General features: G+C 49.3%; 1 protein-coding gene across 1 annotated transcript; it reads right to left on the bottom strand.

Moving 5' to 3' along the window:
- Positions 1-141: 141 nt before the first annotated feature.
- Positions 142-27,695, bottom strand: LOC133357559 (SLIT and NTRK-like protein 2). Its single transcript, XM_061575543.1, has 2 exons — positions 26,875-27,695; positions 142-4,736 (listed from the first exon to the last, which is right to left on the bottom strand). Exon 2 carries the CDS (start codon positions 4,608-4,610, stop codon positions 1,929-1,931), a length of 2,682 nt encoding a protein of 893 aa, XP_061431527.1. The 5' UTR covers positions 4,611-4,736; positions 26,875-27,695; the 3' UTR covers positions 142-1,928.
- Positions 27,696-27,720: the final 25 nt, after the last annotated feature.

Raw genomic sequence — 27,720 nt, 5'->3', positions numbered from 1 at the left:
CGATTTGAACCGCAAACACATTTTTGGGATAAAAACACCGCAAAGGTGGTGACACCCATTTCGTGAGATAGCACAATCCCATGCACGTCAGAGCTGAGCTTTCCTTCAATCCCTGGATGTACCAAGATCTCAAAACGGGGGGGGGGGGGGGGGGGGAGTTGAATATGGCAAAACTTTCACCCTGCAATGTTGGCCAAGTGAGCGCGCATTCCTCTGGCCCCGAGTTGCGTTTTGCGCGACTCGGAGCCAGGGGATTGAACGGACCGGATTTCCAAATTTTAAATTCCCACACTGCCGTCCCCACCGCGGTATTCCCGGTCCCTCGGAGCGCAATCAATCATCCCGAAAACACGTCACCATTACCCTCATAACATTGCCGTGGCCTCAGAGAGCATCTCGGGCCGTAATTATATCAGGGATGCCGATAGGGGGACAGTGATGGATGGTCGTGTGTGCGTCGTCGTGTGCCGATATCAAAACCGCGGATGCTGCGTTGTCGTCTCGCGCGTATGGAAGGGCTGCGTCGTTACGCGGCGTCGCACGCGAGCAATAACCGAAAGAATATCGCTCATCACGGGACATTATATATATCGCGTCTCCTCGCTTGCGGCAATGAAGAGTCGGCGGGGGAGGTACGCAGCTCCTGCCCAAAAAAGCGAAGCGCACCCAAAGCGGATGAGTTCCGCAGCACCGCGTCCGAGGGCTGGACGCGAACAAGCTCGAAGAACAGGCAGCGAGAGGTTATTTGGGAGAGAGAGAGAGAGGTCGGGAGGGGGGGTGAGCCGTCTTGATGTCGGTAATGTCGCTGCGATCTTCCCAGGAGGCTGTTTTAGAGTTGGGTTTTGCGGGGTGAGGGTCGGACGGTGGGCGAGACGGTCATCGAAATTTGATTCGAGCGTTACTTAACAACCGCGTGCGGTCCGGCAAAGCAACAGAAAACAATAACCCAGCTTCGTGGTGTCATATTTACATCCCGTATGTACATCGACGGCGCTGCGAGTTGTACACAGTCCTGCGTTGTTTACAAACGGGTGCACAAAAAATTGCACATTTGGCGTTTTTTTGTTTTTTTTACAAGCCTGCAACGGTGCTGCGTGGACTCCTGTTGGATGCTGTGAGAGCTCGCGTCCCGTAGTCCGCTTAGCATGTTATATCCCCCCAACACCACCCCTTCCAACTGCCCAGTGTAGCACGGGTTATATACGTGCGAATGTGTGTACGCACCGAATGTATTTATGTACATGACCGTGAGTTTGTTCCGTATTTATATGCTGTACAAGTCGGTTTAGTTGGGAGGAAATCGAAACTGCATTACGTCGCCCGTGTCCATTTAATAGACTAAAGTGTCTGCAGTGCCGTGTGCATCAATAAAGGCACTTTTTAAAAAACACCTTGGCAAAAAAAAATATGCTATATACACACACACACACACAGAGTTAAACGGATATTAATAGGGAAAAGAGGTCAATAGGTTAGAGGGGAAAAATAAAGATCTTAATGCATGTAAGACTCGGACTAACGTTTACTTTATCATCATATTCTAAGTTTCGCCCGTTCACTACGGTACATTGTAGCTGTGTGACGATGTGATCAGAACCTACTGCTGTCCAGCAGGACGTCATCTTGGCGCCCGTCTCGTTCTCAAAACTTCTCGACAGCCCCCGACGGTTTGTGTATATACACATACAAAACATCATACCGTGTACGTATATGTAGCCGTTTACATTACACCACATATGTGCCTATATATATAAGCATGTGTGTGCATATATATAATTATAATACTGATTTTTTTTGTGTTAAACAATCGCCATCTTCATAATATTCGTCATAACGGTTCACCTCCATCCTCATCATCGTCATCATCATCATCATCAGCCCGTGCATTGGGTCCATTGTAAGGGCACCTGAGCAAAAGCCGCCGCTCATTAAAGCTTGTTGTACGCGGCCTGTTTCTCGAGCACCTCCAGGTAGTCCGGCTCGCACTGCAATCTGGCTCGCATCTCCAGGTACTCCCCGCCGCCTGCGCCTCCGGCGACGGCGGCAGCAGCAGCAGCAGCCGTGCCGTTGGGTGAACCAAAGAGCACTGTCTCTCTGATGACTCCCTCGGGGTGAGGCTCGCACGCTTTCCTGCAGGACGCTGAGCGGTACCCGCATCCGTACGCCTGATCCCCGCCACTCAGCAGCAGCTGCTGGTTCCCCTGCTGCTGCTGCTGCTGGTGGTGAAGCAGCAGCTGGTGTTGCTGCTGCTGATGATGCTGATGATGCTGCTGCTGCTGCTGCAGGGTGATGGAGCCCTGCTCTGCATGCGTGCCCATGAGGCTCATCCTCGAGAAGGCGTCGGCAGCGGGGCACGTCGTCCCAGGGCCGTGCTCCGCGCCCGCGAACGAGTAGCTCATGCTGAGGATCTGCCGCTGGATGGTCTTGTCGAGGATGTCGCGGAAGGCGACCGGCTCAGCCTGCACCTCCTTGTACTCGTGCTCGCTGTCGCCCTCGCGCGGGATGTAGATGGGGTTCTTGCACATGGTGCCGATCGGCTGCGGGATGTACTCGTAGAGGTGGCGCGACGCGTGGCGCTCGGGCGGACCCGGCTCCGCCTTGGGCTCGTAGAATCCGTAGTCGAGGGGGATCGCCGCCAGGTCCTGGTTGAGCGTCGTGTCGCACTGGCCCTGGGCGGCGGCCTTTCGCCGCCGCAGGATGAACACGAAGAGGCCCGCCGTGGCGAACACGGTGAGGATGAGCACGATGAGCAGGCTGAGGATGAGCACGGAGAGCGGCACGGCGCTCTTGCCCGAGATGACGCCGAAGCCCGAGTTGGCGGACGTGGTCTTGTCGAAGTCGGGCGACCACGTGTGCGATCGGTGGTCGTTGGCTGGCGGGTCGGGGCACAACGCCTCGAAGGGTAGCGAGCGCAGCCGCTTGGCGGCGAAACGGGCGGGCGACTCGCACGTCACCTCGCTGTGCACCACGCCGCCGCTCAGGCCCTCGATCCACTGCTTGAGCGTCACGGCGTCGCAGCCGCACTCCCATGGGTTCTCCTGCAGGTCGATCTGCACGATGGCATGCAGGTGCTCCAGCACGCCGGCTACGGGCAGCCTCTCGAAGAAGTTGCTCCGCAGGTTGAGGCGGGTGATGGCCATGCCGGCGAACGCGCCGTGCGGCAGCGAGCGCAGCTCGTTGTTGTTGAGGAACAGCAGCTGGAGGCCGCTCAGCTCATTGAAGGTGCCCGCCAGGATCTCGCGGATCTCGTTGAACTCCAGGTAGAGGTACTGCAGGCGGCGCAGGCCCGCGAACATGCCCGGCGAGAGCGTCACGATGTAGTTGGTGTTCAGGTAGAGCCGCTGCAGGTTGGTGAGGTTGGCGAAGGCGCCCTCGTGGATCGACGAGATGCGGTTGTTGCCCAGGTGCAGCAGCTCGAGACTGGCGAAGTCCTTGAAGTCGAGCTTGCGGATGGTCTTGATAAGATTCTCGGGCAGATAGAGCTTCTTGGGGAAGAGCGGTCGCGGCAGCAGTGCCGGCACGCTCAGGATGCTGCGGTTGTGGCAGTTCACCGTGAGCCCCATGTCGCCCGTGTGAAAGTTGCAGCTGCACACCGCGGGGCAGCTCGTGACGACGGGCGCCTTGGCCTGGACGCCCACGATGGGGCCGAGGTTGGTGCCCCCGCGCGAAGCGTTGAGGGCCTCCGACGGTGGCGGGAAGTCTTCGCCCGCACGCTCAGAGCACAGCTCACGCCGCGGGAACTCGCTGAGGTCCTTGCCCCGCAAGCGGAACGGCGTCTCGCACATCACCTCGCCCACGAGCACCGAGTGCGACAGGTGGTCGAGCCACGCCCTGAGGGCATCCAGCTCGCACGTGCAGTTCCACAAGTTCTCCTCCAGCTGGATCTCGGCGATGCGGTCCAGGTGCTCCAGCAGGCCCCGGTGGGGCAGCGTCTTGAGGCGGTTGCCGCGCAGGTCCAGGTGGCGCAGCGTCACATTCCGGAAGATGTCGCCGGGCAGGTGTTGGAGCAGGTTGTCGTTGAGTATGAGAACGCGCAGCTTGGTCAGACCCCAGAAGGCGGCCGCCTCGATGTGCCGCAGGAGGTTGTAGTCAGCCTGCAGGTACTCCAGATTGTCGAGGCCCAGGAACGTGTCGTTGCGGAAGACCTCCAGCTTGTTGCTGAACAGGTAGAGGCGGCGCAGGTCCTGCAGGCCCAGCATGGCACCGGCCTGTATCTCGAGCAGGCCGTTGTTGGCCACGTTGAGCGAGACCGCTGCTCCGTAGTCGACGAAGTCATTGAGGTAGAGGGCACCGATGGAGTTGCCGTTGAGGAACAGCTTGTAGGGCCGCGGCGGCACGAGGGCGGGCGGCGCACGCAGCTGGGACATGTCCGAGAAGCCGCGGTTGTCGCAGTACACCTGCAGAACGTTGTCCTTCTCCTCGCACCCGCACATGACGGGGCACGGGTCGGGCCCTCCAGCTCCCCCCGCGCCGTAGGCGGCCGCTTGCCGGAGCTCGGTGGGCTCGGCGGCGCGGAGGGCGATCGCGAGCAGGAGAGCCGGCAGCAGCGGCAGCAGCGGCGGCGGAGGCTGCGGCGGTCGCAGTCGCAGCGGAGCCATGAACGTCCCCATTTACGCGCTCGCTCAGGGCGGAGCGAGGGGGTGGACGTGGCGTCCGAGGTGCCCTCCGACGCAGGGCGGAGGTGGGTCGGTGGCACCGGGGGGGGGAGCGGGCTCCGTGCGGAGGACGGAGGCCACCTGCGAGGGAGGCGAGATGTCAGCGGCGTTGTCACGCGGTCGCCAAGCTTCAGTCAGACTCGGCAAGCACAAGTGGATACATCTGTGGAGAGAGCTTGAGGGCTCATCGGATTTCTCCGGGTTTAATACAAATTTTGATTTTCGCGTCATGAGAAGCATCTGTTTACTCAACATAACAACTGTGGACGTCGCTCTGCGGGTCAAGGTTGCTGATGGAATGAAATAACAATAATAATAATAAAATAGTTTGTATATCCAGGAAGAGGAGGAATCTGCATTGCAATCGTTGGGCAATTTCATCAATGAGTGCTTAGCATGTTGGAGTATGGCAGAGATCTAAGATGAATTGTATGCACTCACTCTGCACAGATGTATTTCAAGAACCCACGTGTTATACTGCCATCTCCTAGCTACCTCGGAGCCCAAATGGGTTTCGCAGCTTCACAAAATTCTTCACCGTCTCCTCCAAACGTGCTCTAGTGCGGTTGTGCACCACCGCATTGCTTCCATCTCGAACTAATAACGTATATGTCTTTCATAAGTTAATGTATCAGGGTCCCCCCCCCCCCACCCCTCATTTAAGCATTTGTCATTATCTGCTATTCATGTATAAATAAAAAAACGGCGAATGCACCAACTCCCTTCAATTGTCTCGGTTTTTTGCAAGGCACCGCACACAGCAAACTCTGTCGTTCTGCCCTCCCTCCGCTCTGACGAATGACCATTGCTTGAAGCGCTTTATACATTATATTTACCGTGTGAATTACGAGGTGGTGGGTGAGCTTTTGTACAGTCCACACAGTCGCTTATTGCTTTATTTAAAGATGGATTGGTGCAGGCCTGCAATAGCTCGCTTACGAAACTGCTGGCCGAAGTGCCTCCATTAGAGGGAGCTCTAGACAGCCGCTCTAGAGGGTATTTTGCCTACTCTTCCATGCTGGAAAGACATCAGCACCTACTTTAAGACCATGGCAGCATACATTTATAGATTGATCGACTGTCTGTGTATTAAAACTAAACAAAACATGAAACTACTTTATATTTTACCAGGTAATGCCCACTGAGTTATATAGCTATTTTTCAGAAGCGACCTGGCCACAAATGATAGCTCACCTAAACGGATTATCAGGTGGACATTTTTCGCAACCAAATACTCTAAACACATGCCGATTCTAAATGTGGAGGTGAAACCCTGAGGAATTAGAAAAATCCACGTTACCACGGGAAAAGAGGCATGCAAACTCATGTGACGAGATGTTCACGACCAGATCAGGAGGACACAGCGAACCCATTCTTGCCACTCAAACCCCGAATCCTCCATTTTCCTAAGAGGAGCACCCATGTTTGTTGTTTATTTATTAAAAAAAAATCTGAAATGGCTACATCGTCCCGACCACCGGTCGTCCGCCTGCCATCTGGCGTAATCTACCGGCCGCGGGGGCAATAAGCCAGTGAGCAAAACGAGCGGCCAAGCGATCGCAGAGGCAAGGGGCCTAGGGCAAAAGTACGCACGCATGCGACATTCGACTCGAAATGCCAAGCCAAATGCCGCACGAGATGTCTGGGGGCGAACGAAGTCGCCAAAGCCAGCACAAAACGCGAGCGTGCCCTCCGCCGGCTTGTGCCAAGTTTGCCATCTGCTGAAATTGATACCACTCAAATCGCTCGGTACACGCCTTTCCTTTCGGTTATTGTGCCGTGCGGCGAGGGGGGTGGGGTGCGTTGTAGTAGTTTCACAAAAGCGATTTAGCCGGCCCATGTTATATCATTGCTGCAGAAATACTTTGGTCTTGGCAAGTCATGTTCCTTGTACGCAGGTGCTTCAGTTTCCTCCCATATGCCCACCGCTCGTTATTGGACACGTCTAACCATGGCGGTGTAGAACAGTAGAAAATAGAAGTCTGACTCTAAAGGATTCCCCGGATATAAATCAAGGTGCATACATATTAATGTTGTTAGTTCGAATGCGTACGCGAATGTGAAGGCTGGGCAATTATGTTCGGGCGCCACGCTGCCAGGGTAATGACACTGGACTGGCTTGCGAGCCCTGGAGGTATGTGCCATTTCGAACACCGTGTCCACTCACACTCATTATGTTACAATGCTGATTAGCGATCCTAATTATGCGATATTTCTCACAGTATTACATCATTGTGATGGGACGACCTTTACTTTTTTTTTTACCAGGTAAGGCCCACTGAGCGTTGCGGCTGTTTTTTCAGAAGCGACCTGGCCACAGAGGACATCTCAACGGAGTGGCTTCCCAGCTAGAAATGTATCGCAGCCAAATAAACAAAACGCATGTTGCTTCTCGGTGTGGAAGATAAAAGCAGATGGACTCGGATAAAATTCCACATGACCATGGGAAGAACATGCAAACTCCAAATATCCAGCAGGTGTCAGGGTCGGGATCGAACCCACGACCTCCTGTATACCAGGTGAGGGAGCTAACATCTCGCCAATGTAGTGACCTCATCAGGGCTGCAGACCAGGCCACGTCATCATCATCTTCGTGCGCTCGATACGAGGAGAAGAATCTTGTTTTGACTATCTTTTTTTTTAACGCAACTCCCATATCAAATGCAGGACAATGTGACTAAGCAGGAAGATCTGACCCACACGAAGATACTAAGCATTGGTGGCTACTATTTACTTAAGGATTTAGGAAACCGATCAGTCAATCACCCAGCTTTGATGCAGTCACGTTGTGTTCAATGCATGGTCAATACACCTACTGACCAGACCAAAGACAAATATCGCCCATATAGCCTTTAATAGACTGTAGGGGCAGGTGCTCTGAGCGTGCACCTATTGAGGCCAGAACGGTACACGAGGGGGTGGGTGGCCAGCACCACACCCGAGCACCTTTGCTTTTTTAGTAGCGATGCTTACACACCGCATCACGTACTCACTTAAGGCTGAGTCGACTGAGGCGAGGTCCAAGACCAGTTCAGAAAATCGTCACTAGTGTTGGCCGTGAGCGGGAATTGAACTCTGGTCGCTGGGTTCATAGCACCATCTGCTCCACTACCGCTCCCACAACAAACACACACACACACATAGCTCAGAGTAATAGCACCAACCAATCCAATTCAGTGGGATCAGATGATTGGGTGGATACAAAAAACCCTGCACCGATTGGTTTCAATTTCCATGCCAGGAGATTGAATCGAACCGGTGACCTCTGGATTGCAAGTCCAGTGCGCTAACCATTACACCATAGCAGAATCACATACACACACACTGAGAACAACAAAAACCCCTAGTTTTTCGTGTGTATCATCTGGTACTGTGTTGTGGCCACCTGCATTGTCTGTCTCTGTAACATCGAAAGATATTCCCGCTCGAAACATATTCCCGCTCACGGCCAACACTATTTTACGGAGCAGAAAATAAATAGGAGCCGGTGGACGTGGAATTCTTCACGGGTGCGTATGAGGTGGGGGTGATGGGGGTGGGGTGATGGGGGGGGTGATGGGGGTGGGGTGATGGGGGGGTGATGGGGGTGGGGTGATGCGAGGGGATGGGAATCCGTACGAACCTGGGAGCACCCGAGTTTGATTCCCGCTCACAGCCAACAACGATGACGATTATCTGAACCGGTCCTGGGCCTCACCCTAGGTCGACTCAGCCTCAAATGAGTACCTGGTGCGGCCAGGCGTTGTGCTGGGCACCCACCCCCTCGGGAACGACGGTGGTGAGATGTTAACTACCTTGCCTGGTATACAGGAGGTTGTGGGTCCGATCCCAATCCTGATGCCTGTATGTTTAGAGTTTGCATGTCTCTGGGGCCGTCCATGAATGACGTCACGCGATTTTGGACGATTTTTGAACCCCCCCCCTCCTTCGTCACACGGCGTCACAAATATCTGCCCCCCCCCCCCAAAAAAAAAAGTGCTTTAAATCGCTTCAAACTATTGTCATTGTAGTGCGTATTTAATGTGTTTTTCCCTCTACATTTAGATTCAACGTGCGTTCAGAGGATTTGGCTGCCATACATTTTCACGTGATGATAAGCCACTTCGTTGAGCTATCATTTGTGGCCACTTCGCTTCTGAAAAATGGCTACATTGCTCATTGGGCCATACCCGGTCAAATGAAAATAGCATATAGTTTATCGTGTTCCGTGCCGGCCTTCATAGGTACTAGCTAATAACACTTGCCCCAACAGTCTGTTGATGCTATACGGGGGATCTTTGTCTTGTATTGAGCGCGGGGGGGGGGGGGTATACGGACGGTGGTGCTACGGGCGATGTTGCATGAGAGGTTTCACAAACAGCGCCGTCACGGCTCTCGACACAAGGCCAGAATTCCCCGAGATGCCTGTTTCGCTCGCTGGCCTCGTCTACCCATTCACTTACCCAGCCAATTTAAGGACAGCAAATACCGTCGCCTTTAGTATCTCTCCTAATGAGCAGCTCTGTTTTCTCTATTGGGTTTTTGTTGTTGTTGCTGCTGCTGCTGTTGCGTGAAAAGAAGCAGCAAATGATTTGGTCTAAACGGACGATGCAGGGAGACCTTCTGTTTGTATTTAATGTGAGGAGTTTAAGTCACACTTGTGCATTTGTACAGTGTAAATGGTTGGCGTAACGGTTAAGAACATTGGACTTCCGATCGAAAGGTCCATCTTTCGATCGGAGTCCATCTCCCGGCGTGGACGTTTTTAAATCATCCCACCTCTGTCCACGCAGCATCATAAATGGTTCACGCCACAGTTGCGTTGGAACGGCCTCCTTATCAGCTCAGGGATTGCGGCAGTAATTGGCCAGGCAGGGGCCCCAACATTTAATTTGCACAATTTGCGGGCGGCAAACGTCACCGCTCTAATTAACTGAAAATAAAACGCGGAGCGCTGATGGAAGGATTTTCATGAGAAATAAATACATTTAAACGACCGTTTTGAAAATAGTGCTGTTGCTCTTTTTGCAATGTTGCTGAAAACATTGTCCAGGGGGACCACAGCTCGTCGCTTTGGCCACGGGGTGGGGAGTGGGGGGAGGGCAAGGCACCCCCTGCCCCCTCGCTCGTTACGCTACCAGTTACGCCGCAGTCAGTCAATAGGCAAGTCGCGTCTGGTAGGGTAAAGTGTGGGTAGTCCTAATTCTTCTCGGATGCCTGGCCCTGCGCGGAAAGAGTCGGTCAAAAATGTTGCGCCTTTCAGCGGAGCTCTCTGGAGCCGCCTCAAGTCAAAGGCGACCACCAGCAATGGCATAAGGAAGCAGTTTCAGAGCTGAATCTTTATCTGTTTCGCCTGTGCTATTTACAATGCGTCCATTTCGCGTTGTGATATTAACACGAGTGCCGCCAATTAAAATAACATGTCGTTTATTGAATTAATGCATTTTTGAGAGAAAGTAAATTACTTTGAAGTCACAATACACTGCGCGTGACAGCTAACATTTTATTACAAACGGTGACTTTGTCGGATCTTGGAAGCTAAACAGCTTTGAGCCTGGGTAACCATTTGATCACAGATCAACATGTGCAAACAGGTTGACATAGAGCTTGCGGGGTATGATGTTACATGGGCGATAGACGGCAGTACATACAAATCCAACGCAGTACCATATGTCTATCCTTCCACTTCTCTGCTCACTGCATTCACCGATTCGCACTTACCAGTACGCTGAAGTTTGGGCAAAAAACCTCCACGATGCACAGAGCATGGGGAGGCCCTCATCCAGCAGTGGATTGACCACGACTGATGCTCATAGTCCGGGCGAGTTTAATCGGAGAGGGCTGTATGGATCTGTTGATGACCATGATCACTCTGACAACAATGATGATGAGAGTAATGTTGACGATTCCCACACGATTACTGTGTTGAGAATTATTCCTTCCTGCCATTGAACGTCGGTAGTCTGTGTCTCCCCTACTACCTATACAGGCATCACCATCATCCATTATCTATCCACTGCTGGATGACGGTCTCCTCACACCGTATTGGTCAGCATGGGTTTCAGAATGTGTGAAGCATCGGCGGTGGAGCATGGCACACAGTACAACGTAGGGTGCGAAAGAAATTCAACATACATAACGATGGATTTAGCTACACGGCTCTCTGCTGCAACAACCTAGGCCCACAGTAGCCTGTTTTTGGAGGGTAGTTGCCCGACCTTGCACGATCCGGTCTTACACCTGCTTAGCTTCTCAGACTTGATGAGATCAGGCGCGTTACAAGTGATTTGGTCCACAGCTCATTGGACCGGATACTGCTGGACAAGCATTGGGCAAGAGCGAACTGCTTCGATGCCCCTGTATTGCAGAAGCCAGGCTCCAAAATGGAAAAGAAAGGGCCTTTTGTAATGCTACTTGCGCCAGCCTTTAGGTCGATGTACACCCCTCCCCCTGTCGGTGGAGGGGCCTCCGCTAAGAGGGAGCGCTGAAGATTCCCGAACGAGAGTGATGTTTGCCTACTTTTCCAGGTCTTTGGTAGAGGTGGGAGTAAGTGCCCACACGTGTACCCCACCACATCGCGGACCTGCTGTCCGACTCGCTTGTGATGTGGTCTCATCCATTTGTACGTCTGTGAAAAAGAACTTAATTTGCTCATCAGAGTATTACAGCCTTATTAAATTCACTGACGGTGCGTCAACTGCCACGCTGGGAGACCGAATCGAAGTGGCGACCTCCCGTCTCGTCCAAGTTGTTCACCATTATACCGCGGCCAGTATCCCCCCGGCGTTTTAACGTGGGTTTGTATTATAATATGTGTTTTGCCCAGTGCGCTTTCATGTTGATATGCAGGGTCACCAGCGCACAGCGCTCGCTGCAGGCGGTGGCTCTATCACGAGAGTCTAATAGAGAATAATTGAAAGCGTACGGCTTCGTAGTGCCGAGGCCAAAATAATTCCCAGCAATGGCACAGGTAAATTAGCGCGGAGCTGCATGTGCTGGAGTGAATGCGCCGTGTGATTTGTCACAAGCGGCCGCAGCGTTGCTTTGGATTAGACGGGCATGCCCGAAGGCTTGCGGAGCTAACGTCGGTATTAAGCATGTGCTGATGCACCAATTCATCAATTAAAACGGATTTCTGAGCTTATAACGAGTGCATCTAATTGCGCGTGCAAGAGTCGATTATATACAATTCGTAGAGAGTGATGCATGAATGGTATGCTAATGTTGCATTTAGGTTAATAGAGTGAACAAAGCAGTATAAATTAGAAGGAATAAATACGCGACAATGAAAGCTAGGTGGCGGCAACAAGAGAGAGCGTTTCATTTTCGAAACGCATCGTGACAATTTATCGATTCGTAAAAGGTGGTTTGGTGTGGTGTGAATAATTGTATTACTCGGAGGTATTTCCAGGCAGCAATGGGTAAAGGTGCAGCCCTGCAATTCCTTTCTCCTGCCACCGCTGGTGGGAGGACCTCCACTAGAGGGAGCTCAACATAGCCCCTCTAGAGGCTCTTTGGCCTACTCCTTCCATGCTGGCTAAACATCTTGGAAGAGCTGGGAGTACTCACACTTTACCCCACCGCACGCGACCTGTCGGTCGACAAACCGTAGTGATGAACCCATTCATATTACTGCTGGGTGGACAGGGGCGGCTAGGGGAATTAACCAACTTGCAGCATTGTTCAAAAGCCGCGCGAGGTGTTTATTCCCTCGCCTGGTATGCAGGAGGTCGTGGGTTCGAACCCGACCCTGACACCTGCTGTATTTTTCTCCGGGTCCTCCGGTTTTTCCCCTCCACATTCAGAATCAACATGCGTTGTAGAGTTTTTGGCAGATACAAATTTACGCGTGATGAGCCACTTCGTTGAGCGGCCGTTTGTGGTCAAGTTGCTTCTGAAAAAGAACGATATAGCTCAGTGGGCCGTACCTGGAAAATATACACATATATTTAATATTTTCGTTCATAGACTAGATTTGACTAGCTCCTTGTGCATTAAAACGCGAGCGTTCTAACCATTACACAACAACGGCCTCCTCTGACAGCATTAATTAATATAAATAAAAAAATTAGCACGAGGAAATGTGTTAATGAATCTACTTTGTTACGTTTTGTGATTTTTTTTTGACTCACGATAAAAGGTGCCAACTTAAAAAAAAAAAGAAAAAAATATGCTCGTGAAATGACAGTGAAAAATTGTGCAATTACGATGTTCGTAGGAAGTGCATTGCCATTTAAATATGATGAATTGGTTATAGATTTGGGCCCATGCGTCCCGCAGACGTGCATGAATAATTGAATAAAAATGTACGAAGAAAATCCTACAAATCTATGGCATTCATACATATATATCCGCAGTGACACGAGGGCCATTCAAATACGGCTCTCGTGCCCGTGTGCATTGAGATTACTCGATTTTTTTCCAATTCACCAAAACATTGGGACACGTCGGGAGTAACTTCAATTCCCGCGCTGAGGATTATTATTTTTTGTAGTTGTAAACTGCTGCCCTATCGGGAGATTTTCCCCTTGACATTAAAACGTCTGCGTGACATTCAGTAGTGAGGACAAAGGGGCAGCCTTGCAATATATTCGTAGGTTTTTTCGGTAAAGTCACGTAGGTAAAAATTTTAAATTAATAAAAGTAAAATAAAACAAAATAAAAAAATGCACGACGTTTCGGAAGCAACACAAGCCTCCGTCTTCAGGAGGAACCGTCACAGCCACGACAGCTGTATCAAGTAAATGAGAGATCACAGCCTTGCAATGTTTTGCTCGTGTCACTGTTGGCCTCCACTTGAGAAAACACAAAATGTAGCCCCCCCCCACCCACGGCAGCCTATAACAACATGGCTATGCACGATTGTGACCCAAACGCAGCACTATCCGCGCTCAAAAATGCTGCTTTTCTTCCCAGATTCCGATGAGGTTTCGCACATCACAAGTGATTCGGTTTTAAGCTCGTTGTTTGTTGAACTTATTTCGCACCGTACGTAGCCAACCGTTGCTAATCGTAGGTTGATATTGAACAGGACATTGTTGGAAGAGCACACGTGTCGTTGGAAAGTGATTCCCCTTGGGTTGCAGAACCCAGACGTCTGACTGTGCGCAAGCCTCTAGATGAAAGGCGAAGCCCCGCAATTGCGTAGTTGTGTCACTGCTGGTGGAATGAGAGGGGGGGGGGTGGTGCATCCCGTGATATTCAGTAAATCATTCATGGAAAGTAGCTTTTGAAAGAGGGATTTCTCCACACCCAGATAATACAGCGTGGTCAGAGCCTCATCTTCGAGCAGGGATGGTCTCAGCTTGTGGGCCCCCCCCCCCCCGTGAAAACAAATTCGAAGCCGAGCCAATCACTACAGTCTGCGTCTGATAGCTCAGAGTGTGTGCGCGCACAAGTCTGTTTGTAATGATAATGCTGAAAATGAGAGAGAGAGCGAAAATCCCGTGGTCTTTTTGGGGGCAATTTGAATGCATGTTTATTATTAGCCTACAAAGAGGCAATTACCTGCATCCTGCTACACCGTTTTTGTTTGTTCCCTTCCTGGTGATAGGTGCCACACGAGCTTCTGCTTAATCCTATTTGCGAATTTTTTGTATATATATAGAGCGCGACTACACAATCGTGCGCCGTAAACACACACGGATTGATACAGCGCTCGCTTTGTATGAGGTCGGGCAAAAAACGCGAAAGCACAATCATCGTGGGTCATCGGCAATCAGCGCACAGAGCCCGTCTGTTAATGACTTACAACCACTTACACGGGGCGCTGTGTCTCGTGCGGGAAATGTGTCACGAAGAAGATCTGCCGATGTTGTTGTCGGTGGTGGTGGTGGTCGTGCGAGTAGCCGAGCCAAGACGGTGTTGCGGCGTGAGTCACCGTTCACGAGTCACGCCGCCTTGCAGCGCGCGTGCGTGCGCGCGTGCATGGACGGCGACGCACGTGGAAGAGAGTCGTAAGTCAAAATGTAAAAGGGCGATGAAACGGCGCCGCCCCCGCCAACGGAAAGACGCAGATTCCCCCCGTATAGCCTCGACAGATTGTTGGGGAAAGTGCTGTTAGCGAATCGCACCTATGAAGGCCGGCACGGTACACGAGGAGGTTGGTGGACAACACCACGCCCGACCGCCTTTGTCTCCCCGTGGCGATGCTTTTTAAATCCTTTATATTAAGTTCGCTTGCTTGCTTGCGTGCTTGCTTGCTTAGGACCGTGCAAATCTTTCGGTCGTTTTTAACCCACTTCCCGTGATCCAATCGAGCTGACATTTTCCACACAGACTCGTTGTGTGTGACAATACATTTTCGTGAAAAAAAATCCAAAATTTTACACTGTTTAGGGAAAACAAATTAAATATTTAATTACCAATTGCTTAATGGTGGCAGATAATCATCTGACCCATAGGTGGCAGCCATCTCAAGCCAGAGGACGAGAGGACTCTAGCCGCCACGCATATAAAGGATTTATAGTGAAAAACTTTGTTTTTACGGGTTTACTTGTTTTTGTTACACCGCACCAGGTACTCATTTGAGGCTGAGTCGACCTAGGGGGAGAGGCCCCAGGACCGCTCTCTTCAGAGAATCGTCACTGGTGTTGATCCGCGAGCTTTAATTAAACTCGGGTCGTTTGGCTCATAGCGCGGCGCGCTAACCGCTCTGCCACCGCTCCGCCACCGTCGCCTCGCAACGAACACGAGGCTAGCGATGAACGACACCGCAGGCAAACCGACATTGGGGCACTTTGCATTGTACCCCACCCCACCACCACCCCACCCATCGTTACGTTCCTGGAAAATTGCATTTGAAAAGATGGCACGGAAGCCTCCGTGGCCCCCGAAGGCTGTCTGTGATTTATATATCAGGCGGGGAGACATCACCCCCCCCACCCACCCACACACCGTTCGCCCGAGCTATACCATCGCCGACTGTTATCACAAAATTGAATCACCCCCCCCCCCATACCGTCTCAACGACCACCCCTGTTAACGACTAATCGCTAAACGTCGGGGCTGCATAGAGCCCAATGTGTAGTATATAATGTAGTGTATAGTCGCGTAGCGTTTTGTAGTGTCGTGTATAGCAGTGTAGCGTATAGTATAGTATAGTAGTGTATTGTATAGTATTGTAGTGTATGGTAGTGTAGTGTATAGTGTATATAGTCGTGTATAGTGTAGTGTATGGTGTACAATAATGTAGTGTATAGTAGTGTATAATAGTGTAGTGTATAGTGTAGTGTATAGTATTGTAGTGTATAGTGGTGTGGTGTATGGTATTGTAGTGTATAGTGTATATAGTCGTGTATAGTGTAGTGTATGGTGTACAATAATGTAGTGTATAGTAGTGTGTCATAGTGTATTGTATAGTGTAGTGTAGAACGACTAATCGCTTATCGACCATTGCCCTGTTAACGACGGGCTGCAGTAGGTACTGTACGTAAATATTCATGAATACATTGATTAACCATGTTTCTTTTTATAGTATGTGTTTATAACGTTGTTAGTAGCTTTCGTGACTGCAGGGATTCATATTCATGGTTCTTTCGGTAAAGTCACGTAGAAGGGAAATAATACAATAATAAAAATATATTATTTCCCTTCTATGTGACTTTGCCGAAAGAACCAAGAATATGTATTAGTATCTATTGTTAAATATGACAAAGGGTAACATTCAATGCTATTGGAACGAATTAAGCCTTTAAAATGTATTCCCTATACTCGCATAACGACCAGTTTAGTTGAACCAATCACCGGCGTTAATCGGAGGCGTTCTACTGTATTGTGCAAGCTCTTCAAAACATAACTTTGATTTAATAACTTAATGTTGTTTTTGTTCATGCTAATTTCAGTCCAGCTTGAAAAAGCACAGAGCTGTTGGTCTTAATGATTCATAATTAGGGCCTCATAAATGACCAATCTCTTAAGCTTAACAGTCTGGTAGTTGCTGGGTCAAATGATTTTGAATTTAACATTGGTGCTGCAAAATCATTTCGTAAGTAAGAGGACTGACTAATAATCTCCGTGAATATAAAAACTACTACGAGGTGTTTGTCAATTTGCAATGTTAGTGTTGAATACAGATGGATTTCCATTCTGACAGTGGTGGTCAAGAAGATCCTGCTGAATATTTATAACTTAAAAAAAAATTCCAACCTAAAAAATATTTAAGACAGAATGGACCTGATTATATTTTAAATGTCTTCAGAACATATGATTCATGATAACTTACAACAACGAAAAAAAATTCAACCTAAAAAAGATTAAATGAATAAATAAATGTACCTGATTATATACTTTAAATGTCTTTAAATAATAAATTTACGGTAACTTACAACAACAATGCAACATATAAAATATGTAATAAATAATAAAAAAATGGACCGAATTGTTTACTTAAAATGTCTTTAAAAAAATAACGGATTACCGTTGGTACGGGTATTTTAATACACACAATGGACAGGAAGGACAATATCAAAGGGCTCGCATAATGCGCATGCATAATGCACGTTGACTCATTAACTCCCCCTACTTTGCGCAAGAGTGCAGAAGTGTGGTCTACGCCTCTATATAAGGAACGGCACAGGTGGACTTCTCCACAAATCTGGCTGTTGCCTGATGAAGCTAGTTGTAATTACTGGCGAAACGTCGTGCTCAGTTTGTAAATGTTGTGTCTTGGCTTTCCAACACACCGGTGTGCTGTACTCGTGACGAATTGGCACGTTCTGTTTACGTGACGACCCTTATGAGTTGGCTGTGTCGGGTGGTGGCGGGTTTTAACGACACATTTATATATTTCCGCGATCTAACCCAAAAACCTATATTATGGAGAAGTTCAACATACATACATGCAATTACCATGCTTGGTCGTTCTTACTAACATTTATAAATTTCACCAGGCTCACTGTTCATGAACTCTTGGAAGTGCTTGCACAAAGGATAGTAACATCTCATCCTGTGTTCTTTGGAATCTGAATATGCGTTTATTATGAATAAAATGTATAACATACAAGCACAACAATAGCAACCTAGAAAATATGTAATTGGAGACAAAATGGACCGAATTATATCAATAGTTCTACTTTAGATTTCTTAAAAAAAAATATGAGCACTCTGGTAAAGTTAAAGGTGCAGCCCTGAAATGACCGGTTCATGCCACTGCTAGCGGAAAGGGTCACTACCAGGGGGTGCTGTCGAGCCCCCCCCCCCCCCCACACGCGCCCCCTAGTGGGACGTCTAACCTATGACCTCCACTGCGCTCACCGTTAACACCACAGGAAGTCCGGTTATTAAAACAACATTACAGATGCAAACACATTCGGTGCAGGTTTCAGGCTCTGAAAGCGAGGGCTGACCATGAATGATGAGATTCAAATTGTGAGAAAAGGAGAGATGGTAATTTAAATATTTGAAGTGTAATCGCTCATTGTATGCAAATCGCATGCTGCATTTTAATCAGCCTACTATAACTGCCCGGTGCTTGCTTATCTCCGCTACCTTATTCCCAAACTCCCTCTCGCAGTCTATTTCACTACATCTCTAAATCTTCCCCCGCTATCTCTGTGTTCCGTGCACACTCTTTCCACCCTTGTCTCAGTCGCTGCCTCTTTTTTTTTAATCCTTTACATTAAGTTCACTTGCTTGCTTGCTTGCGCGCTTACGACCGTGCAAATCTTTCGGTCGTTTTTTAACCCACTTCCCGTGATCCAATCGAGCTGACATTTTGCACACAGACTCGTTGTGCGTGACAATTTATTTTCGTGACATTTTTTTTCTCCAAAATTTTACACTTTTTAGGTAAAAAAAAATTATACTTAATTACCAATTGCTTAATGGTGGCAGGCAATAATCTGACCCATAGGTGGCAGCCATCTCAAGCCATAGGACGAGAGGACTCTAGCCGCCCGTTTCAAAGACCAATGTGGGCTGGGTTGTGGCCCATAGAACACGCATATAAAGGATTTGTAGTGAAAAACTTTGTTTTTACGGGTAAATGTTTTGTTTAAACCCAATTCATACGACGATTTCTCTCTGCGTGTTCGCATCCGTCTCTGTTCTTCTACATCTTCATCCGTCTGTCTCTCATCTCTCTCTCTCCCTCCGCATCTCAACCGCTCCCAACTCCCCTCCCCGACACACAAAGACAAAGATCCCTGTATAGCTCCAACAAACTGTAGGGGCAAGTGCTGTTAGCGAGCAATTATGGAAGGCACGGCACACGAGGCGGTTGGTGGCCAACACCACGCCCGGCCGCCTTTGTCTCCCCAGTGGCGATGTTTTTACACACCGCACCAGGTACTCATTTGAGGCTGAGTCGACCTAGAGAAAACCCAACGACCGCTTCAGATAATCGTCACTGGTGTTGGACCGTGAGCGGGAATCGAACCCGGGTCGCCGGGGTTCGTAGCGCGGCACGGCGCTAACCGCTGCGCCACCGCTCCACCGACACACGCGCGCACACACACAGAGACGCGCGCACACACACACACCGCAACGCACGTACAGACGCACTCTCATTTGTATTAATGTTGCCGCTCGGCCCCCTCAATAGAACGCCGCCCCACATCTCGCTCGTTCCCACGCGCGCCCGTCCCTGCGCCGACACCAGCACACACACACACAACAAAAACAACGCTGAGGTCCCTCCTACTCCGCGCGCCTTCCCACGCAAGCAACAAAAACACTCGCGGGTCGCCGTTACCCAGCCACCGCGCTCACTGGATGGGACGTTTTGCGTGAGTGCGTGCGTGCGTGTTGTTGTTGTTCTTGTCTCCCTGCGCATGTATCGTACATGCTTATTGAATGTTCGATACAGCACGTGTGCAGCTGTTAGACAAATACACTCCTGGATGTGAGTGAGACCCCCCCCCCACACCACCTCCCGTTCTCGTCTCGTACCGTGCATGGTCGAAAGCCACGCTGCAGGTTAGTCCTGGGTTGGTGAAGGTGTCGCATAGGAGTAGAGTACAACCATTGGTGTATGCTGCGCTGCCCCCCATCATGTCCACCACACAGGCCTGATGTGCGCGGCGTTTGCCCAGACAATATTTGTTTTCTTCCAGGCTCAACTTTGCTTAGCTTCCAAGCTATGACGAGGTCAAGGGCATTCGTAATGATTTGGTGAAAATTTTTTTGAGTGTGTGTTTAGTTTGTTGTCCTTTCCCCCGCCACTCCAATTAGCGCGGTGTGTCTACGTACGTACGTTATTACATGAACTCTATTTAAAACAATACGTTGTTATATTTGTTACAGAAGTAACGTTTACTTGCCTGTCATTACACAGTCAGTGGGCATTATATATTAGCACGATGATCACTGTCAATATTTATTGATAGCAAAACTCGAAGTGATTTGTATATGTAAAAAAACTGCATAGAAGGACACTCATCCATTCTGCCTAACCCCTAGCTAATGGTGTACATTCTAATTACCTATAGTGTGGTCAAGTATACCCATAGCAAAACCAACCGTTGGTTTCAATAAGGAGTTGTAGGGACCCTTAGCAAGGAGTTAATAGTGGCCCTTAATCAAATCATCCGGTGTGCGCCTGATTTCATTCGATCTTGGAAGCTCAGCAGGCTTTGAGCCTTCTTATCAGAATACACGGATGGCAATTTCGCCCTAAAGAGAGTTGTAATAGGCGTTGTTGCCGACAGAGGGCAGCACCAGACCTTGTGGTGACACTGTATGTACGTTGAACTTCTTTTGCACCGTACGTAGCCAACCGTGTTAATCGGAGGTGCGGGGGAATGACAACAAACTAAACCCATAAAGCAATTCTCAAGAAATGATTCTTCCACCCTGCGTGGTGAAGCATGGACAATTAATCCCCTGCGACCCACACGGCATCAGGAGGTTGACAACGCGCGACATCGCGGACTGTCCTGCGCGAAGCAGACGCTTCGTGGTGGATGTGAATCAGGCAGAAGACAGTCGCCGAAGCCAACCTCACAAAAAGTCGTCCTCCCTAAAGAGTGTCACTCATCGCGACGCGCTGCAACGCGCTGCACGTGTGTGTGTGTGCGCGCGCGTGCACGCATGCGCCACGGTGCTTTGGGAATGCCGTTACGAAGAAACGCTTTTGATTGGAAAAAAAAAGGTTAATGCGTAGCTCTGCAATGCCTTTCTCACACCACTGCCAGCAGAAGGGTTACAGAGCCACTCTTAGAGGAGATTTTGGGCCGAACTCTCCCACGCTGGTCACATGACCTCACCGCGCGCGACCCCACCGATCTACTAACTGTGTTGTGCCCGTCGCAACTGCCGGGTGGATAGAGGCAGGCGAGATATATTTCAGAAACGTGCCCCCTTTTGTTTCAACCGCCGCAATCGGGAGATCGAATAAATCCAGCGACTACCGAATTGCAAGTTCAGCGTGCTAACCGTCACACCGCTGAGTCACACATCCCACTCTTTGTAAAATTAAACGGATAATGTTGACTACGCACCCCGGGTGTCACAGACGCAGCACGCTTCATGAGAACACCCCCTCCACCCTCCCCCACCGATGCCGAGCTGCCTGTACGCTCTGGCATGCAGCCACGGGCGCACAAGGGATGCGCGCATCAGGTAAGTGTTCTTCGCAAGCGATTGAAACAAAAAGAACCCACGCGTTTCTCGACAATGAATAAGCCAGGCGCCATCTCCGCACGTCGGAAAGAGTTCGTATCAACAAACACCCGCGTCACTCTCTTGTCTCCAAGGCCTCCCACCCCACAGCAAACACCCAATATCCTCAACCCCCACCACCACCATTCTTTAGTAATGCGAGGCCACACTTCCTTAGCTCCGCTTTAGAATTTAAGTCACCACGGCATCTTCCCGCAGCACACCGCCTCCCACCCGCCCGCCTCCCACCATCACAGCCCTCTCTCCAACGCTCACGCTGTGTCAAAGCCTGCAAACAGCGGGGCAGGGGAGCTAGCAGCTAACGCCATCCTTAATATCAATTGACTCCCATTAGATGCGCCCTCCACCCTCCTCCCTTTCCCGTACGTTGCATTACCACATGATGTTCTAACACCTCAACAAAACAATAAAAAAAAACGGTGCGGAAAAACAGGCAAAAAAATGTCCATATCCTTGGTTCTTTCGGTAAAGTCACGTAGATAGAAAAAATACATTAAAATTGAAAATAAAAGCAAAAAAACCACGACGTTTCGATCGCTACACAAGCGATCGAAACGTCGTGGTTTTTTTTTGCTTTTTTAAAATTCATATTAATTTTTTTTTATTTGATATTTATTTTCTATCTGCAGTCACGAACGTTTTCAGTAAACAAAAAAATGTCCCACAGCGGAATTTGGCCTTCACGGCTACGTCGAGAGAGAGAGAGAGAACGACGCTTATGGACGGCCGTGCGAGCCGACTGCTTGTTGTTGTTGCGTTTAGTTTGTTGGCTGTACGCACGGTGCGAAAGAAGTTCAACGTTCATACATGCCGAGTGGCGCGTAACGGGACTTGACTTCGCGTGGCTTGTGGGACGTTGCATGAAGCCATAAAATATCACAGGAAAGAAAAAACACAACAACAACAACAACAACATGCACACGCCGATGTATAAATATTGTGCCACGTGACACGTAATTACTTGAATTCTCTCTTCTGTAGTAATCGCTCTTTAACCCTCATAAATCATATTATTCCCCCCCCCCCCACTCCGTCCCATACACACTTCATTTGACGTTAAGCCTACATACAAGTGGACAACGTAGTGCATTAGTGCAAGTGAAAAAAAATCACAAGCCCATTTCTCCCCCCCCCCGCCCATCACCGGTTAGTGACTTGTTAATTCCGTAATTATTTCTCAATGCAAACCTACGCATGCATACGTCCGCACTACAACGCAAATGACTCTGTGCATACAAAAATAATTATTTTTTAAAAGTCATCTCGCCGTGTTGAGCTATTTGTTTCCGTCAGCCTTTGGCCAAAATGCAGCCAAGCAATATTGGTCATGCATGAAATACTGCATTATACATGTGCTGTGAACATATGTAACGTTCTGGGACAAGCTCATATTCCTGTTATACGATCTTCTGCAAAGTGTAATCCATGCATGGCAATAGGCAATATATAATAGGAGAACCAAGCATCTGTCTAACAACGAAATAAAAACCTGCCTGGCATAATCATTCACACGAGATGTCAAGATTTCTATTTCTGTTTTACATACGTGATTATGTATGCATGCATGTATCGCTAGGTGGGAGAGGAAAGAAAATAATAACGTCAAAGCCGACCGTACATAAATTGCAGAAGCCTTTTACACAGACTCTATCTTCACACTGTGGAATTTATGTGTCACGTACAATAATGTACAAAAACAATTGGCAAGCTCTTATTTATTTATCCAAACACTTATTTAGTTATTAAGCTTTGCTTCTATTGCTGCTGCTGCTACTGCCGATGAGAGCGGCTCTGGAATTCCGCACGGTGACATTTTATGGCCGGGACGATGATCTATCGTCATTGACGGGGGATTTGAACGACAATGATGTTGATGATGATAATGCCGACGATGACAATGCAACTCATAGCAAAGATTTAAAAGCGTGGCATAAACTGTGATGGGCAACGCTGCCTTGTTGTACAAAAAAACGGCAATACTATTACAAAATAAAAAAACACCACGACGATGATAATGATGATCACCATTATTACCATCATGAGCAACAGCAGCAGCACCTACAAAGAACAACAGCAGCTTTGCTCCCGGATGGCACGTGAATAGGAATGGCAATTCGTTCGGGCATAATCAATCACGCCGGCGATAAAGACTCCGTGCGTGAACACGCGACTGGGTGAGGAGCAATGATGAATTCAGTGGAAGGTGGCTGTTTGACCTCGCTGAACGCATGGGTGCATCTGGCCCAGCTAAGCTGTAGCTGACCCATATGGCTATTCAGCACCGTATCTGTCCAGGTCATTTTTTTGCATGGTACGGACTGTGGTGGTGCTCAAGGGAGGCATGTGGTAGTGAATTCACCTGTAGATCACCACAGCACAGGGTTCAGGTGCGTGTATGGAGCTGTAGTGTAGTGATTATCACACTTGTTACATGGGGTTCGATACCTGGCCACAGCTCACATCAGTGCTGATTATATGATCTGGTATTGGAATCTCATACCTGGGTTGGCGAATGCTTAAATGACTATCTGGCGCAGTGTGTTAAACATCAACACGAGAGGAACAAAGGCACTCAGGTGTGCGGTTTTGGCCACAACACCGTATCATGCATGCACCGTGCAAGCTTTCATAGTCACTCACTAAACAGCCCTCAGCCGTCTGTTTTAGGCTTACTATTAGGCATCTCTGTCGTTTTGTGAGTGCCCTTTTCAAGGTCAGTCTATATTCATGGCCAGAGCAACCGCCACACACTGGCCCCGCGCACATTAGGAGAATGCACAAAAATGAAAGGCATCGAACAAGAGTTCCCCGCGTTGATTCCCGTAAATTTCCAAAGAAAAAAAAAATCGACTCCGTTGTGTGCGAGGGTCCTGCAGTGCTACGCTTTTGTGAAAATGACAAGCGTAGGAATGCCCCCACCCCCCCCCCCCTCCTTTGTAGGATATGATGACAAAAACCCACGCTGGTCGTTTTAATGAGCGGTCCTGCTATGCGGTCAAAGCATTGAGAAAGTGGCTGGAGCAAAAAATGACTCACTCCCCCAGAGCAAAAAAAAAAAACCGTGACTCTCAAAGGATTTTAAATCTATACAATTTTTTTTTAAGAAATGTGAATCTTCATATACGTTTGGGTTGGTCCAACCCAAACGCCAACCCCTACAAAAGCCATGATATTAACACTCGCGTCACCCCTTTCACTTAATTGCTACTCCCTAACACTATCCTTAATAGAACCTACCTCTGACATTAATTGTAGCCCATATCCATAACTCTAACCATAGTAACTTCAGCAATGATCACCATCAAACCCCCACCAGTATAGCACTATCCTTCACACTAACCCTATCCATAACCTTTATCTCTAAAACTACCTGACAATATTAATCTGAACCATAATCCCCTTCCTATAACCTTAATACTACGCGATCCTTAACACTAACCCTGCCAAAAACAACCCATCCCCACTCGAATATTTTACGCTATCCTTAACGCTAACCCCGTCAATACCATTGTCATTAGCCACGAACACTTCCTCTAATGATTACCGACCAACAGACACTGCTAGCCTTATCTTTAACACGCATCATAGCCCGTCGTGTGTTGGAATCCACTGATTGATTAGTTTTTTTTAAAGCATAGCGGTTACGTTACGTGACATGACATCCCTCCCAAACGCATTCGAGACTCGTGCGCTTGCACAAAATCAAAGCCAGCCCTCGGCTCCCAACGCACGGCTCCATCTCGTAGCTGCTGCTCTACTCTTGTGCATGCGCATAGCTTATGTGCATGGGGGAGCGGTGGCGCAGTGGTTTGCGCCCTGCGCTACAAACCGATCGACCCTAGCGCTGGCCAAATGACAACCCTCGTGCATTGCGCAGGCCTTGATAGGTGCTCGCCAATAGCGTGTTGGCCAAAGAGTCTGTGAAATGCTACACGGAGGGGGGGTGAATCTTTGTCTTTGCGTGACAACTTGAGTTCAATTACCGGCCACGGCTGACATCAGTGGCGAGTGATATCTGACGAGGTCGTGGGCCAGCTCCTAGATCAACTCAGCCTCAAATGAATACCGAGGGCGGTGTTGCAAACATCGGTTTTTGGGGAGACAAAGGCTGCCGGGCGTGATTCTGACCACACCACCGCCCCCCCCCAGTGCACCTTGCGTGCCTAAATAGGTGCTCGCTAACAGTAGTTTAAAGGCTATGCGGTGGCATGATTCACTCACTGCGCAATGATCCCGGCCACCTGGATTCGATTCTAAGATTCGTGGACATCGTCGGTGACGAGTGCTAATTTGATCTTGTATCCTGTAAGTCGACTTCGCGTTAAAAGCGCACAATCGACAGAAGGGGAGGCGAATGTGGTTTGCATGGCATGAGCGCTTCTTTGCACCACCACGAGTCCGTGATCTTGTGCTGTGCCAACCTTTAATAGGTGCTCGCTAACCACACCCCCCAGCCCCCAAACAAGCCCGCAGTACGACTGAACAGGGGGAGATGTTCGTCTCTGTCTCGCGCTGCTGTGTGATCAGTACTCTACTGATTTTGTGTTGTTGTTCCCACTCCCCCGAAGGAAATGCAGCCGCGGAGAGATGGAGCTGAGACAATTGGCCTCTCGTGCAATCGTTTGCGTTACACGCAACAAAAGTCAAATCAATAACGGCAATAACGGCGGTGGCGACGGGCTTTGAGAGGCCTCTATCCAGCGGTGGATTGATCATGGCACCAGCTGCTGTTGCTGATGTTCTTGGTGGTGGTGGTGGTGGTGGTAATGCGTGGCTTGGCTGTATAGCCGAGGCAAGGTGGGAAATCCGCGCTCTTATATTCACAATAAGCGACGAGTCGAGATGAATGTTAGGAGATGCGCTCGTGAGAACGCGACAACGTAACGGCTCCCCTCGCCCTCCATCCGCTACAACGCTTGTTAGCGAGTGCCCACTGAGGTCGTCTCGACCGGAGCATGAAGATTATGGCGTGGGCCATGAATAACCAACTCACGCCCAGCCGTGTTTGTCTCCCCGCTGTCGATGGCGACTTTACCACTGACTGCCGTGATCATTTGAGTCGCGACTTGACCGAGGCGGTACTTAAGCGAGGTTCAGATTGCAATCGGCCCATGGTGTTGATGATGAAAGTACTGCTGTTAATTACATTGACATTATTAGTGCTGCCACTGATGTTGTTGCTAATTGTGATACTATTAGTGCTGCTAATGCTGCTGATAGTGCTGCTGCTGCTGTGCTGATAACATTAACGCTGGCGCTGCTGCTGCTGCTGATAGTGTTGCTGCATTGGCTACTGCTGATGATGACAATATTAATCCTGCTATCGTTGCTGCTGCCGATGATTATGATCACGATGGAATTAAAACGTCGCGGTCAGTCCAATGCCATTGTCGCAGGCATCGCTATAGCAACTTAAGCGAAACTCGAGTATCCGAATAACAGTGCTGACACTACACACAAACCTACATGGACAGACACAAGCGGACACACACACACACAGGCGCACACACAGACGCGACTACGACTACACCGCATGTCCAGATACAAACACGAGCACAGGTAAACGGCGAGTGTCAATACTGTTGCATGAGCTGGTGCGCTGCGATGCAACCGTACACACCTCGTTTGTTAAGTGTTGGAAGCTCCCAGCAGCATTGCCGAACGATGCTCCTTTTTGTTTGGTGCGGGACGAGGGCTGCGCGAATTTTTTTTCTTCCGTCCTTTGAATTAAAAACAAAAATCTCAGAGCGACGAAGACGACGACGACGACGACCAAGTCCGTTCTTCGGCACGGATGATGAAAAAAAAACAACCCAAAGACGGAGGGTATTATTCTTCGGAAGAGGCCCTGGAGAAGTGCCGAGCTTGAATCTCGGATAAGTGTCGTGCGGAGAGCAAGCCCTGCACCGCCGTGCGCGCAGGAGGACTGCTCTACACAAGCAGCGCGCGATTGTCCGCTAACGGTATTCCATGTAAGGGATAGCCAGCCCCGCCAACCAAGATTCGTTTTCTAACACTTGCGGAAAGAGAGCGTGGAGAACAAAAAAATAAGCTTAAAGCGCAAATTTAAGTAGGAGTTGAAGTTTAAAAAAAAAAGCAAGTTCAGGATTTTTTGTTGTAAATATGTTATTCCTTTACACTTATATCACAAGACGTAATGAATACAGACCGCAAACATACGTACCGTCTATCGGTACACACGTAAAAAAAAAAATCACAGTGAGAACAGAGGCTACAACACTCGCATCGCTATGCAGATTTGCGGACCGAGGACATCGCAAATTCTATTACAACAAACGCGGGAGAGAGAGTTTAAATGAGCGTCCATTGTGAGCGTTGCCCAAGCGCACTACGAGAGAAAGGCGTTACTGTCGGCCGAGTCGCGATGCCTGGCCCACTCAGCTTAGTTTGTGAATCGAGTATGAACGTGAGCTGAATACGTATTATGGTAACTGTTGGCTCTCTC

The sequence above is a fragment of the Lethenteron reissneri genome, chromosome 58 (genome assembly GCF_015708825.2).
Source record: "Lethenteron reissneri isolate LAM-NWPU_2019-01 chromosome 58, ASM1570882v1, whole genome shotgun sequence".
Lineage (NCBI taxonomy): Eukaryota > Metazoa > Chordata > Hyperoartia > Petromyzontiformes > Petromyzontidae > Lethenteron > Lethenteron reissneri.
This window is presented reverse-complemented; position numbering and strand designations above follow the sequence as displayed.

Excerpts from the sequence above, each read along its gene's own strand:
- LOC133357559 (XM_061575543.1), bottom strand. The coding sequence starts at position 4,610 with ATGGGGACGTTCATGGCTCCGCTGCGACTGCGACCGCCGCAGCCTCCG.